This window comes from Camelus bactrianus, chromosome 4 (genome assembly GCF_048773025.1).
Source record: "Camelus bactrianus isolate YW-2024 breed Bactrian camel chromosome 4, ASM4877302v1, whole genome shotgun sequence".
NCBI classification, from domain to species: Eukaryota; Metazoa; Chordata; class Mammalia; order Artiodactyla; family Camelidae; genus Camelus; species Camelus bactrianus.
The window spans coordinates 27,795,259-27,811,515 of record NC_133542.1 but is presented as its reverse complement, the minus strand read 5'-3'; the positions used below and the strand labels follow the sequence as shown (position 1 = coordinate 27,811,515).

Below are 16,257 nucleotides of genomic sequence, written 5' to 3'. Positions count from 1 at the left end.
ATTTTTTAATTGTTGCATTCTATATTAATCTTTTGTTTTCTAAAATCCATTTTTAATCAATGAGATCATCAGTGAATCAGTTGTAGGAAAATACATTCCTCTGGATGAAAGAGAAGTACTTCCCTGAATTGTCAGTTTTGTATATGAACAGGCTGTTGAATATTAGGAATGAACAAGTACGTAGTCTGTAATTCACTCATTCTGCCACAGAAATGTCAGCCTCACCCCACATATGGGTACGTATTTGGTGCAAATCGCTAAGTTTAGAGGCTTTTAGAAGTGGTGTATTTAAATTGCAGGTTGAGGGTTATATTACAGCTCTGGCCAGTCCAGATGACGGTGATACTGAGTGATAGTGTTAAACTCAGTTCCCTCCGCTTGTTTACTCTATTGACTTGCGTATATCTGGTTAGTCAATATCCTCTGTGCCATGCATTCTACTAGGCACAAGGGATATAATGAAGATTAAGATGTAGCCCTTGACTTAACAGTTTAGTAGGGGCAGAAAGTCAAGAAAATGGGCAGTGATAGTAACTGGGCAGTGACACCAATGCAGTAGGTTCTATAGTGTAGGTAAATAGAAAGTGCTTTAAGAGCGGAGAGAGGGGAACCCCAAGGCAGCCTGAACTGGTAGAGAAAAGAGAACAGGAGTGGGGCACTCAACAAAGGCTTTCATTTAGTAAGTAGATCTTAGCTTACTTGCAAAAGCAAGCCAGGCTGAGAGGAGGGTTTGTGGGGGTGAGTGGAGAGGCTTTCCAGGCTTAGGGAAGGACCTACAAGATACTCAAAGGCTAGAAGGCACAATCAGTCAGCATTGCCCACTGTGGATGGTCGTGGTGGCATATTTTCTTCACAGCATCTCAGAATACTCTGGACTGTGTGTCTTTGTCTTTCTTTGATGACACCTTGGAAATACTAAAGAGATAGAGCCCACAGAGAGCCAATGCTGGACCGGGGAAAAGGTGAAAAAGCTGAAGTCTATATATATTTTAGTCATATCTACCTGTTTACCCTCTTTGCAGTGTCTCATTGGACTATGCCTATTCAAGGATGTTGATTATGTCTAAACCATGGTTTACCTCTTTGCAACCTCCTAATTCATAGGTTTTTCCTTCTCTGGTACATAATAAATACTTCTCATCCATCTTTAAATGCTTTCCATAGAAGTAAGTTAACACTTTATTTCAAAAATATTTTCTATAGAAATAATTCCTGGACAGTTCTAGAAGTAATGACTGAAAAGCCTTACATATGTAACAGGTGTGCAGGGTAGATGAACATCTAACAGCATTCAATTTTATGTATTCTTACTTTGTGGGGTGGACAGATGAAGGGCAACATGGAGTCATTTGAAAACATACACAAAGTGGAGTCAAATAATATAGTATTAATTCTATTACTTGTTTTTATGTTCTCAGATTATAGAACATTGTTGTTAAAAAGTTCAATTATCTAATATACATACTTAGTTTATAAATGAAGAAACTGAGGCCCAGAGTGTTAGCATGGCTTTTTTTTTTTTTTTTTACTTGAAGTATAGTTGATTTACAATGTTGTGTTAGTTTCTGGTGTACAGCAAAGTTACTCAGTTTTATCTGTCTATCTATCCATCCATCCATCTATTCTTGTTCATTATAGGGTATTACAAGCATATTGAATTTAGTTTCCTGTTTTATATAACAGAACTTTGTCATTTATCTAGTTTATATATAGTAGTTGGTGTCTGCTAATCTCAAACTCCTTATTTATCCCCTCCTCACATCCTCTTCCCTTTGGTAACCGTAAGTTTTTTCTCTATGTCTGTGAGTCTCTATTTTGTAAATACATTCATTTGTGTTATGTTTTATATTTAAATGATATCATATAATATCTTTGACCTCACATAGTATTAGCTCTAGTCTGTCCACGTTGCTGCAAATGGCATTGTTTTATTCTTTTTTATGGCTGAGTAGTATCCCATTACACACACCCCCCCCCCAACTTCTTTATCCAGTCATCTGTTGATGGACATTTAGATTGCTTCCATGTTTTGGCGTTTGTAAATAGTGCTGCTGTGAACATTGGGGTGCATGTTTCTTTTCAAATTAGTGTTTTCTCTGAATATATGCCCAGGAGTAAGACTGCTGGATCATATGGTAAGTCTATTTATTTTAATTGAAGTACAGTCAGTTACAGTGTGTCAATTTCTGGCATACAACAACAGGGTTAGTCATGCATATATTTGTTTTCTTTTTCATTATAGGTTATTACAAGATATTGAATGTAGTTCCCTGTGCTATACATTAGGACGTTGTTTGTCTAGTTTATATATAGTAGTTAATATCTGCTAATTCCAAACTCCTAATTTATCCCTCCTCACATTCCTTCCCCTTTGGTAACCATAAGTTTGTTTCCTATGTCTGTGAGTCTCTATTGTGTCTTATTTCATATTCCACATTTAAGTGATATCATGATACTTGTCTTTGTGTGACTTCACTTAGTATGATAATCTCTAGTCCATCCATGTTGCTGCAAATGGCACTGTATTCTTTTTTATTGCTGGGGAGTTTTCCATTGTATAAAATATACCACAGCTTCTTCACCTAGTCATCTGTCGATGGACATTTAGGTTGCTTCCATGTCTTGCCTGTTGTAAATAGTGCTGCTGTGAACACTGGGGTGTATGTATCTTTTCGAATTAGTTTTCTCAGAATACATGCCCAGGAGTAAGACTGCAGGATCATATGGTAAGTCTATTTATAGTTTTTTAATTGAAATACAGTCAGTTACAATGTGTCAATTTCTGGTATACAGCACAATGTCCCAGTTATTCATATACATCCATATAGTCATTTTCATATTCTTTTTTTCATTAAAGGTTATTATCATAAGATACTGAATGTAGTTGGTTCCCTGTGCTATACAGTATAAACTTGTTTATCTATTTTATGCCTATTAATATCTTCAAATCTCAAACTCCCAAATGTATCCCTTCCCATCACTCTCCCTAGTAACTGTAAGATTATAACTGTAGTATGTCTGGTATTTTTCTTTCTGGCTTACTTAGAATGACAGTCTCTAGGACCATCCATATTGCTGCAAATGGCATTATTTTATTTTTTATGGCTGAATAGTATCCCATTGTATAAATATACCACATCTTCCTTACCTAGCCATCTGTTGATGGACATTTAGGCTTGGCTATTGTATATGGTGCTGTTGTGAACAATGGGGTCAGTGTGTCTTTTTGAATTAAGGTTCCTTCTGGATATATGCCCAGGAGTGGGATTGCTGGGTCCTAAGTGTGTTTTTAGTCTTTGGGCTGCACCAAACTACATTCCCACCAACGGTGTAGGAGGGTTCCCTTTTCTCCAGAGCTTCTCCAGCATTGTGAATGATGGCCATTCTAACTAGTGTGAGGTGATACCTCATTGTAGATTAGATTATTGAGCATGTTTAGGCATGTCTTCACTGAAGAATTGCTTGTTTAGGTCTTCTGCCCACTTTTGTTACGAAGTTGCATGAGGTGTTGATATAGTTTGGAAGTGAAGCCCTTGTCAGTGACAGTGTTTCCAAATATTTTCTCCCAGTCTATAGGCTCTTTTGGGTAGAAAGTTATGCTAACAAATATAGCCACGTAGTCATAGAGCTGGGACTTGAACTCAGGTTTCCTGATAATTTCCAAACCTTGCTATATCTTACCTCTGCAGTTTATATTTTGTGATCATTGTTCATATCATATAGAGAACAGAATTTCAAATGCAACATCATAGTGCAAGCAAGTTGTAACACTAATGACTTAGAAGCTGTATTTTACTTAGCTGAAAGCTCAGAGGGTATTTTAAGGCCCTTAGAAGGCCTCAATGATACTGTTTTGTCATTGATTATTAGTCAATGTATTATAGGCGATGTAAAACAAAGTCAGATGAGTTGATTGTGAGATAAGGATGTGCTAGTCCATGTTAATATAATAGGAATAAGTCTCCTGCGACAGCTGGATGAAATATTTTATATGGACAAACCATCCATAGCTAATACAAGTAGTTTTATAATGGGGTGTATATGACAATCAAAATAATGTAAGTCAACAGTATTTCATTCATTCTGGACTCATTATTTGCATACAGGAAGTGACACACTAATAATAGTAAAACATTCAATTTTGAGCCATTATGAATGACTTACGTACAAACGGAAAGGCACCTAAAAAGAGGGACACAGTCTTTATTATGTAATTCTCTAGTCAGAATCCAAGCTATAAAAGGCACTATTCATTGGCTATAGAAGATTTCCTCTGAAACTGCTTCGTGAAAATCAGGAAGGACATTGTTGGGTGTCTGCTTGAATTTCAAGTCAGGAATGTTCTTTACTGCTGAAGCAAGCATTGCTATTTCAGAAATGCTTCATGGGCCTTCAGATGGTTAGCTAAATATACTCAGCATTCGAGGATGTGTGCATTTCTGAACAATTGCATTAGACGATGCTTACATATGCACACACTAAAATTCAACTTTTAAAATAAGATGCCCGTTTTTTCAAGCACATGTGGATAAAGAAAGCTTAATTTTAAATCTTTTAAAAGTTATCCAATTTTTTCACAGTTACTTAATTCACAGAGTGTCATGTGCTATATGGTCAGGCAATACAACTGTCAGCAAGCACTTATTTTCTGATCTGGTTACTCCCCCAGCAGGATGTGCTGTACATAACAAAGGATACTGGCTTTTTTGTCTGGACTTACCCAGGGTGTCTTATTCTGGGGCACATGGGGACCTCATGCTTCCTGCCCTTAGCTCTTACGTAAGAAAGAAGTTATCAATACACACTGATAATAAAATACAGAGTGGAATGGGAAGACTGAAGCTGTCAAACTAAGCTGAAAAAGCACGTAATTGAAGGCTAAACTATGTTATGGCATGGACAATTGAGTGATCAGGATAAAAAGCTATGATTGATGGATATTTCTTTCACTCTTTCCAAAAGAGGACAGGCAATTTAATGAGTTATGGGTATGTGGTTCTTTAATTTGTCCCATTTTTTTCCCCTCAACCCTGGAATAAAATGACATGTAGCCTCATAAGAGAAAGTGTTTTCAAAGGAGAAGTGTCTTTAAAAATATTTTTTTGAGGGAAAAGAGCTTATGGAAAAAGGACTATGCCAGGTACATAAGTAGAATGTATTTAATAAAGGAATGCAGGTAGAAATAAACCCAATGAAGGCAGCTACATGGTCTGGAAAATGAAAATAAGATTGTCAGATTAAATACGTAAATGACCACCGTAATGAGGAAATTCTCCTCTGAGTCAATGTCAGAATTATGGCGGGGAAGAAGAGAAAACGAGAGAAGGATAGAGAGAAAACCTATCTTATAGTTGAGGAAAGAGTATTTTCACAGTAGCATTCTGAAAGATAGCACTACAAAGGAAAATGAGAACACAGATGAAAGTTTCATAAAAATAAAAAACCTGATAGAAGCAGACATAATCCTTAGTCATTCTGAATGTTTAAGAATGTATTACATATGTTGTTAATTAAAATAAATTTGTATATTTAGAATACATTTTTTAGGCCAAGAAGGATTTAAGAGAAGAAGAGTTACTAATGTCCTCTATCCAACTGACTAAACAGAGAGCTAGGGAAGAAAAATCTAGCTTATATGTAAGGGAGCCCGAAACGAGATTGACAGGCGATAAAGCGTGGGTTAATGTGAATTATTTGCATCCTAATTGTAATCAGACACTAAATCATACTGATTCTTGGAATATCAAGATGGAGGTTGTAGATATATTTTTAAAGGAAAATATCTTGCATTTCTTCTTGGATGCAAATGAGAATTCACTACTGAAGATGTACAAATACACATTAGAGGAGTTTTTCCCTTTCCTTTCCTTCTTTACTTCTCTCTTCCTTCTTTAAATCTTTGACCTTTAGCTACTTATTACTAAGGTTTGAGAAACAGCCATGGGGGAAAGAAACCCTCAATGCACGTGCAAATTGGACTTCTGAAATGGAGCCATTAATCATCTACAAGAATCCAGGGTGAGCTTCCTTAGGGTCATCTGCCCATGAATGTAATGACTTCTCAACAGTCAAGTAAAGACCTCCCACTGCTCAAACTATTATCTCAGAAGATGGAGGCTGGGACCTGTGCCTACTTGGCAACAGAGTCTATGCCACACACACAACATGATTTTAAAGCACAAAATGTAAAGACTGTGCTTAACAGTAGTAGACACATTTCCACAGTGATTACTGGAAGTATTTCTACTAATAACCACAGAAGGATGATAAACTCTTCAAAATTAAGGCAGCCCCCAACACGACAAAGGAAATACTGGGCAAACTTACCTTTTATAAAGAAGAATAGCTATGACAATGCAGATAATAAAGACCACTGCAAGGACAGGACCTACAACCCAGATCAAGCCTTCTTCTTCATCTGTGATTGGCTGTGGATCCAGATCCATTGACACAACGGGGTCAGAGTAAGGGCTAGTTGCATACATCTTCTGAGGAAAAACAGAGTCTGTGTTAGTTATAAAATGATCACGTTCTAGGTAGTATCTTTAGTGTTAGAATAAGCAAAGATTTAGGACATAGTGGATTTGACAATAAGTATGTAAAATAGTGTTAGTGAAGAAGGAGAGGGAAGGGGAAGGAAAGATGTTTTACAATCTAACTTTCCTTACAGAGAAATTTTTTTTATAATAAAATCACTTTTCATAGTATAAGTTAAATTACTCCATAGATATTTTTTACACTAGGATCTGTATATTAAATGATCTTATGAAGTGTAAGTACCAGTAATTAATGAGCCACAAAATGTTCAATGAGCCACTTATAGGCTATCCAGTGCTATGTGAAAAAGCAACAGAAATGTTACAGTTCCAGCCCCCAAGACTCAGGTAAGGAAACCAAATTTAAAAGGTAAAAATTTATACAGCCTAATGTCAGTATTTCATTAAATCTTAAATTATGTAAGTAGTCCTAAGAGTTGTGCATCAGTTAGAAAATGAAAGACAAACAATGGACAAAGTCTATAAGTTTCAAAAGAGAAGCCCAATGTTCAGATTCTAGACGCAAGAGGTATGAAAGTGACAATATGGTTGTCAAGAAAAAAAGTTCATATTTTATTTCAGTTACTGTTCAGAGGCTGAGATGATGATTCTCAGTAGACAACTGATGCCAAAATATATACCCACTCCTGGGTATATATCCAAAGGAAATGATACCACTATCTCAAAGAAATATCTGCACACCTGTGTCCTTTGGATGACTAGCTGAAGAAAATGTGAGTTACAAACACAGTGGAATCGTATTATTCACTCATGAAAAATCCTGCCGTCTGTGACAACAAGCATTAACCTGGAGGGCATTATGCTAAGGGAAATAAGCCAGACAAAGAAAGACATATACTCTATGGTTTTAAGAATGAGTTCTGAGGCTCTACAGGGCAGCAAGGTGACTATCTTAACCTGAAGGTTGCTGAGAGTAGATCCTAAATTCTCACCATACACACGTAAGAGTTAACTGCTGTGAGGCAATGACTGTGTTAATGATCTTGATCTTGGTAATCAGTGTGTGTGTATATATACATACAAATACATAAAGTTAGCCATGCATTCTAAATACGTACAACCATTTTTGGCAATTAAGTCCTCCATAAATTCAGGAAATAGAATAAAATAGGCTATCTCAGAAGAATGTTCTCTGGACTCTGCCCCATTTTAAAGCAGTCTTTTCCAAGAGAACGGTCCACATCCATGAGCTGCCTTACAACTTGCTCCCCTTGCTCCTCATCTTCTCACTTCAGCACCACAAGTGATCCTATTTCCTGGTTTGGTTCGCCTAACTGTCTTTTCCCTTCCAGACAGCTTTTCCCGATTTGCCATAGTTGATTAAGCCTTTTTAAAAACTCCCAGCTCTAGCTCCCTTAATTCTTTGCTCCACTGGTCCCGTCCTAATCTTTCCAGTGATTTTGTCTTGTTCATTGTCTCTGAATCCATCCATGTGCCAGCATTCTTAAATTCTGCTCTCTGCTAGTCTCTGTCACCCTTCTGTAGCAAGGTGAGCCCCAGCTTTAAGTACTAACTCTATGCAGATTACTTCACCACTAATGTTCCTTACCTCAGAAACGCTGCTACATCCCAGACCTTCATTTCCAATTCTGAGAGGTTCCTACATCGAACCTCAAATTAAGAATTGCATGTGTTATTTCCCTGCTTCCCAGATATGCCCTCCTGCCTCTCAACATCTAGGAAAGGAAAACTACTGATTTTATCTTATCAGTGATCCTCAGGTCTATCCACCCTCTTTCCAGTCTCATGGGTACTTTTCTCAGGGCCTCCTTCATGGTCATCCAAACCATATCAAGAATTTCTTCTAACAGTCTCCACTGCTAGAGTTATTATGCTAAACCACAGCTGTAAAACCTCAGAGGCTCTATGGTGGTTCCTAAATAAGGTAGACATCTACGCATGGTTTTAAGGGCCTCCACTGTTTTGTTTTAAGCTTTGTTACCACATAGAACATATACCACCACAGTAAATTTCTTGCTACTAACTACTCCCCAAATGCTCTGTTCTGTTTAACCCTCTCAGTTTCCAAAACATTTTAGCTCCCGAAATCCAACTAATCTTCAAGGCCTCAGATTCAGCCATGTCTCCTTAATTGGAAATCAGCCATTTAAAAAATGTAGGTAAAAGTAAGTTCAAAAAATGTAAATAGTCCTATTTGTTGTTTTAGTGGTAGTGGCCAAATTCTGTTTTTGGTTTTCATTTGTGTATATGCCTCTTTGAGCATGAAGATTTATATACTGCTTGTATGCTTAGAGCAGATAGTACAGAACATTGCATTTAGGGAGCTCCCAGGAAATCTTTCAATAAATAAAATACTCACTTCTTCAAATGACTGAGATTAATAAAACATGAGTAAGCACGCTCACTTTTCTATGATCAGCAAATTACTTTTACTGTGCATTAAAAACATTAGACCATATATTGTGAAATTACGTACAAGCTCAGCAGTCAATCTGGAGAACACACGCCCCCTAAATGCTTCCGTGCTATATTCTTCCCATTTTCCTCGCTGTGCGCAGCAAAGAGCTAAACTAGACTTTCAGACATTCTGATGCCTCAAAAGACAAAAACTCAGTATAGTTCTAACCTTCTTAGAAGCAGCTAAAAAAAGAGAAAAGAAATGTTCTGAATAAGGGTTTACACAGAGGACTTGGCAAAGACACTATATATCCAAGAAACATGATTCTTTACTTAATTGTTCTGGTTTATACTTTACCCTTTCCCTTCTGTAGGTCACATTCAAATTGTCTGGCAGACCAAAATAAGCAAAACTCTCTGATTTGGAATTCTTTTCCAAGAGCCTTTGAGATGATAACCTTGGTCATCAGGCAAGATGGAAATCTGAGCAGAACTTTTCCCTAAGTACATAGATTTCCAACGAAAATCAGGAAACAAACGTGTGAAAATGAAAAGAAAACAAAATCATAAAATGATAGCTTGTGTAAAGTACAATTTGTTCAGTATGTGGAGATATGGAAAAGAGTAAGCCTTTGGTCACTCGAAACCAGTTCTTCGATATTCTTAACGAGGCAGTTAATTGAGGGGAAAGCTCAAGTCACTGGTGAGGTGGTAGATATTTTTTGTATGCAAATTATCAGCCCGCCCTGGGAGTGGTTAGCCACTTTACTAACAATCACTTAGGGAACATAAGACTATCAGTGCTGACATTATACTAGGTGGATACCAGTGTCTTCTATAAAGTAAATGCTTACCTTAATACATAAAACATAAAAGAAATGCTGTTAGCTCTGAGAGAGATGTTGAAAAAAAAAATGGAAAAAAGGAGCAAGTCATATACTGTATATTTGGGGAAAAACTCCTAATTATATATAATCAATGAAACAGTGAGATGGCAGAGTAAGGGAAGGGCAAACCCCTCATCAGTGATGATGCATGGCAATGCTAGTAGAAACATCTGTGAGACATTAAACCAGAATCTCTGACAGTGGATGATCTGATGAGATTTCTCTGTGCTGGGTTCTCTGATCTACATCAATGCTCTGAAGGTGCTTTCTGAAACATCCTAAAGCTATTTAAAGAGAATTATTTTCAAATGACATCCTGTGCACAAAGGTAAACCAGGCAGAAAGGCTGCCTTTGTGTTTTGATTTTCTACCAGGGAATTCCTTCAGTCATTTGAAGAGAAGCCCCCTGTACATACCAAGACCTGATGTGGAGAAATCTTTGACGTATCTCAGACTTACTATATAGGGGAAGGGCTCATTGTGGCTCAGCCTGGTTGCCACAATGGTCAATTTCAGGCCGCATTAGGTATAGTTTAGAATATGTACAATACATGTTATTGTAACAGCCACTTCAGAATCTACCCCCCAACACCATCTACAGTTTCTATCCCTCTAACATTCATAGCAACTGAAGCATAAAGCAACGTAAGAGCAAGATGCATTACATGAAAGAAGACGACTCATTATTTAGAGTACCTTGAAATTCTCTGTTCTATTGAATTATTTTCTAACTTTCTTGCCTTTTCCCTGATAAAGTCACTAGTAAATTGCTATAATTAAAGAAGCAGGCTGTGCTTGCCTTTTCCTAGATAGAACTTCCCTATGAATCTGGGTAGAAAGCACTGTGGCTCACTGGCAGTTATGTAGAATAAGATATGTTCCAAGTACCTGGAAATATGCTTAATTACAGAGCTTGTTATCACACACGCTGCTGTCTGTTAGACACTATGCAGTGTGTGTGTGTGTTTATATATATATATAATCTTTCTCTTTTTAAGTCATTTTAAGAGGATAAGGAAGAAAATGTCAGTGATGACTTATCACCTTCCTGTACAGATGTGTGTCACATCAAAAGGTCTCAAGAATCACACCCCTATGAAAATAAAAGGTATCCAAATTGGAAGGGAAGTAGTCAAACTGTCACTATATGCAGATGATATACTATACATAGAAAGCCCTCTAGTCAATGAAAAAAACTATTAAATTTAGCAAAGTTGCAGGATATGTGATTAATACACAGAAATCTGTTGCTTTTCTTTACACTAATAAATATTTTAAAAAATCCTATTTTAAAATCTCATCAAAATTAAAATACCTAGAAATAAACTTAATGAAGGATACAAAGGACCTATACTCTGAAAACTACAGAACACTGATGCAGGAATTTGAAAATGACAGGAAGAAATGAGAAGATATCCCATGCTCTTGGATTGGAAGAATTAGTATTGTTAAATTGTCCACTACCCAAAGAAATCTACGTATTTAACATGATCCCTATCAAAATACCCATGACATTTTTCACAGAACTAGAATAAACAATACTAAAATTTGTATAGAACCACAAAGGATCCCAAACTGCCAAAGCAATCTTGAAAAAAAGAGCCAAGCTGGAGATACCACACCCTGACTTCAGACTATAGTACAAAGCTACAGTAATCTAAATAGCATAGTACTGACACAAAAACAGTTGGATCAACAGTAAAGAATGGAGACCCCAGAAATAAACCCTATGGTCAATTATTCTATGACAAAGGGGTCAAGGATATACAATGGAGAAAAAACAGTCTTTTCAACAAGTGGTGCTGGGAAAGCTGCACAGCTACATATCAGAGAATGAGATTAGAAAATTTCCTCACACTATATACAAAATAAACTCAAAATGGATTAATGTATCAGAAGTAAATGTAAGACCTGAAAGTATAAAGATCCTAGAACATAGGGAAAACACTTTGACATAAATTATAGCGGTATTTTTTTTGGCTCTCTCCCCTAAGGTGAAAGAAATAAAAGGAAAACATTGGGACCTAATTAAACTCAAAAGCTTTTGCACAGCAAAGGAAATTACCAACAAAACAAAAAGATAACCTACAGAATTAGAGAAAACATTTGCAAATTATATGACTGATAAAGGGTTAATATCCAAAATATATAAACAGTTCATACAAATCAATATCAAAAAACTAGATAAGCCAATGAAAATGGGCAGAACACCTTGAGTAGACAATTTTTTGTAAGACATACAGACAACAGGCATATGAAGAGATGCTCAACATCTCTAGTCATCAGGGAAATCAAAACCACAGAGATATCATCTTAAATCTGTCAGAATGGCTATCATCAAAAAGACCAGAAATAACAAATGTTTGTGATGTTATGGAGTAAAGGGAACCCTGGTACACTGTTGGTAGGAATGTAAATTGGTATAGTCACTATGGAAAACACTATGGTGATTAATCAAAAAACTAAGAATAGAACTACTATATGACAGCAATTCCACTCCTGGATATGTATCTGAAGAAAATGAAAACATACTTTGAAAAGATACAGGCACCCCAATGTTCATAGCAATATTATTTATAATAGCTGATATGGAAGCAACCTATGTGTCTATTAACAGATGAATGAATAAAGAAGATGTGGTACATATACGCAATGAAACAGTATTCAGCCATAAAAAAATAAATTCTGACATTTCCAACAACATGGAGGGCATTATGCTAAGTGATGTTAGGTCAGAGAAAGACAAACACTGTATCATATCACTTATATATGGAATCTAAGAAATAAAGCAAGCAAATGTATATAATAAAATAGGAACAGACTCACAGATAAGAGAAAACTAACTAGTGTTACCAGTGGAGAGTGGGAAGCAGGGAAGAGCATGATAGGGGTATAGGATTAAGTGATACAAATGCAAAAACAAAGTAGTCAGCCTGTTACCTTCAAGTTAATGAAAGCTCATGAGAAATAACTAGAATATACCTATGTGTCCCCAAATAACCATATTCTGATGAAAATGTCTAAGAATACCATAGGAAAATGCCATCACAATTAACTTACAGACTCTGCGTGCTCCATCACCGCTAACACAAAGAAGACATATTCTTGACCACTTTGGAGTTGCTTGTTTGTAAATCCTCCATAATGTTTGTCATCCCCCAGGGTGAACTCGGTGGGAAGGACATCAAAGTGAGCAGCAATATATGGCTTTAATTCTACTTCTCGCCCATAACGGATGCTTCTGCGTTTCCTAGTTATCTCTTTAAGCAGCTTAAGGAAAATAAGTGGGAAACAGAGAAAGAAATGTAAACAACAATAACCCAACTTAATGACAGTTTAATGGGAGAAATTAATTCAGGACTGAAAACAATCTATCCACATTTCATGTAATATGTCAGCATCACTAAATCTCAGTCTTTCTAGTTTCCAAATGCCTGTTCTGTTGTTAACGTAAGGCACTGTACTGCAATTGTAAGGCTGAGGCTATAAACACAGGGCAGTTAGATCTCTTACTGGTAGCTCACATCATTGTCTGATCTAATGGAATCATGTCAAGGAACAACACATTATAACTTGTCTATGGAAAAAAGTAAGCTTGATTCACAAAAGCTGTCATGCAAGCTTTATTACTGCTACTGATTAAGCAAGTAATAACCCCAGATAAAGCCATAAAAACCTTCAAAGACCAACATTTTGGAGAGATTAGTACCATTTTAGATTGCTTTTCATAATGAGATAATTTGTATGATGTATAGTCCCTCAAAATGAGCAGAAACAGGATCTGATGAGCAAGTTTTAGTTGATATTTTAAATAGACTGTCTCTTGTTTAACAATTTCTGGCTTGACTTGACTCCTTGATTAACCATTTGGGGTACAATGCCTCATATTTATCATGGCATCAACTTTTTCTGGGGCCAATAGCTCTCCGGAGAGTTTGAATTATCTTGCTAGGTGATAACAGGCAGGGTAGAGAAACATTAATTTTAATATTATCCTGAAGAAAATAAACAAACATGTATACACACAAATCTTTCATGTATTTCTAAAAGAAAAAAAAAAGAGATTATGTTTCAATACACTATTGTTTTGTATTCACCCTTTTATCAGGAGAAAATCACATTACTGATATTTTATGATAAATAATTTCAAAATGCTGTTTGTTATATGTGCTCTATTAAATACTGCTATTTCACAGGGCTTAAAAACAGACAAAGAAGTCTACAGAAGTCTGGGATGCCATTTGCTGTAAGGGGCAATTTAACAGGTTTTTTAAAACAATTCTGATTTGTCTTAATATATTTACAGAAAATACTATGTGTATCTGAGACAGTAGCACAGTGAAAGCCAGGTTTCTGTAATAATAATGGTTGCACACTGATTGAACACCAAATCCTTACTTTAGGAACCTCGTGGTTAACTACAGTCTCTTTAACATAGAGTTGTACATGTGCTTAGCTGGTCAAAACTATAACCTAAAAATGTAGAAATCACTCTTTTGTTCATATAGATAATTTGTGTCCTTGTTTTTTGAATATTTATAATGTTCTACAATTTTCTGTTAAATTTGAGTTTATTGATAAATGTAAGCTCTTTTATGAAAACCACAGTAGACTTGTTTAGCAAATTTGGACCATCCAATGATAACTTAAGGTGGACTGCTCAGCTGTGGATCAACTGAAGAGTAATAAAGATAAAGCAACTCCATGAAGTTATTTAGCACTGCCTTTCAGTCCTACATTATTATTAAAAAATCTAAATCTAAAAATTTAGGTTTTCTTATAATAATGATGATAATGACAATGATAGGTAATATTTATTAAGCACTTACTAGGTGCCAGGCAGTGTTCTCAGGAGGCTAAACATGGATTGGTTCATTTGCTCCTCATAAAAACCCTATTATATATAGGTTATTAGTATCTTAGTATCCTTATTTTTTATAAATGAGGAAACAGAAAAGAAAGTGACAATACTGGATTCAATTGGTGAAATAAAATGAAATTACACAGAATTTTGTCAACCGTATTTTTGTTTACTTAATGGCTGCACAATATCAAAGAAACAAAAACGCAAACTTTAGGCTAAATTAATACTGTTTTAACTCAGTCTATACTAAAATAATTTTCATGTATCTACTTTTATTAAGACAGATATATGTGTACTTAAAATTTCTTTTTTTCTAGATTCTTTTACTATTACTTTGAGAAGGACAAACGCACTGCAGATGAGCTGAAAAGCTTTTTGCAGCTGGCTAGTCAGAAATGTTTACCATCAGTTGTTTACGCGACTGTGTCTCCTCTTCTACATCACTGATCAAACCCCACCTGATCAAACCCCACCTTGATTTTACTCATATTTCATATGTAGGTAAGTGTCATAATTTATCCATATCACTGTCACCCTCATGAGTACCTTTTGCTAGGGTTTCTTTTGTAGATACAGAAGAAGTACTTTAAAATAAAAGTATTTTAGCTTTTTGGTGTTCCTTCGACCCAATGCTGCCATTCATTAAGGTCAAACCTGGAACAGCAACCCTGCCTTTGTAGGTTGGTTCCTGTGTTACACTTTAAATGGGTCAAGTGTACTCAGATGACACTGAAATGAGCCAGTACGTTGCAGTTACAGCCACAAATGACCACGTTATTTTATAGCAAGCCTTTAAACTACAGTGTGATGAAAAGCTTATGATATATTACAAGACTTGCCCTGAATTACATATAACTAACATTTTAGGAGTCATTTTGACCAAAATTCTTTTGGACTATCAATGTCTGCCCTGCCCAGTCTGACTTTCACAACTAAGAGTTCCAGTCTGTGAATTTATTATGTGAAGATTATCCCCAGACATAGGATAAATGAGCTCAATAGATAATATTGAGAGTGACTCTGTTTTGAAAGCCTCTTTATATTTTTATGGGCCTAGATGTGAGGCAGACATGTGGAATCCCCTTAGGCCACCATTCTATTCAATGATGTGGTTTCAACCATTTGAATTATAGGCCTTTCTAAAAAATCACTTGGTCAAATACTGCTTTGTCAAACCTGGCAGTACCAAGCTATAGATAAAATTACTACAATGCTTTTATTATCCATGGTAGGGGGAAAAAAAACCTGTCTGCAGGGATCAGAAACTGGATGAGTAAGCACAAAGTGAGGCCATAGCCTACTTTCCTTTATTCCCCTCCACAATAGTTACAAGATGTATTGGAGGTAATTCCAGAAGATATATTGAGGGCTTCAGTTTTTTATCAGAAATAATTTTCATTTTCCAGTCAATGCATATCTTATTTCTTCCACCATTAATTCTACAATGTGGTCTCAATTATATTAGTAAGAAAAGTGGGAAACAATCCATCCTGACCCAAAATTTTTGAATTAATAAAAGTTCTTTATCAAACTATTATACAGATTAATGCACCACAACTTCTGGGATGATTAAAATGACCCTTTGTTATGG

General features: G+C 36.0%; 1 protein-coding gene across 18 annotated transcripts in view; it reads right to left on the bottom strand.

Moving 5' to 3' along the window:
* The window catches only part of PTPRD (protein tyrosine phosphatase receptor type D), a 1,875,536-nt gene that overhangs the window by 125,260 nt on the left and 1,734,019 nt on the right, over positions 1-16,257 (bottom strand). For 13 of the 18 annotated variants that reach the window (XM_074361573.1, XM_074361575.1, XM_074361574.1 and 10 more), the window contains 2 exons: positions 12,863-13,072; positions 6,328-6,488 (listed from right to left, as the gene is read on the bottom strand). In XM_074361573.1, the coding sequence (XP_074217674.1) occupies positions 6,328-6,488; positions 12,863-13,072 (371 nt within the window). The remainder of the gene's footprint in view (positions 1-6,327; positions 6,489-12,862; positions 13,073-16,257) is intronic. The other 5 variants (XM_074361578.1, XM_074361585.1, XM_074361581.1 and 2 more) reach the window with 1 other exon arrangement.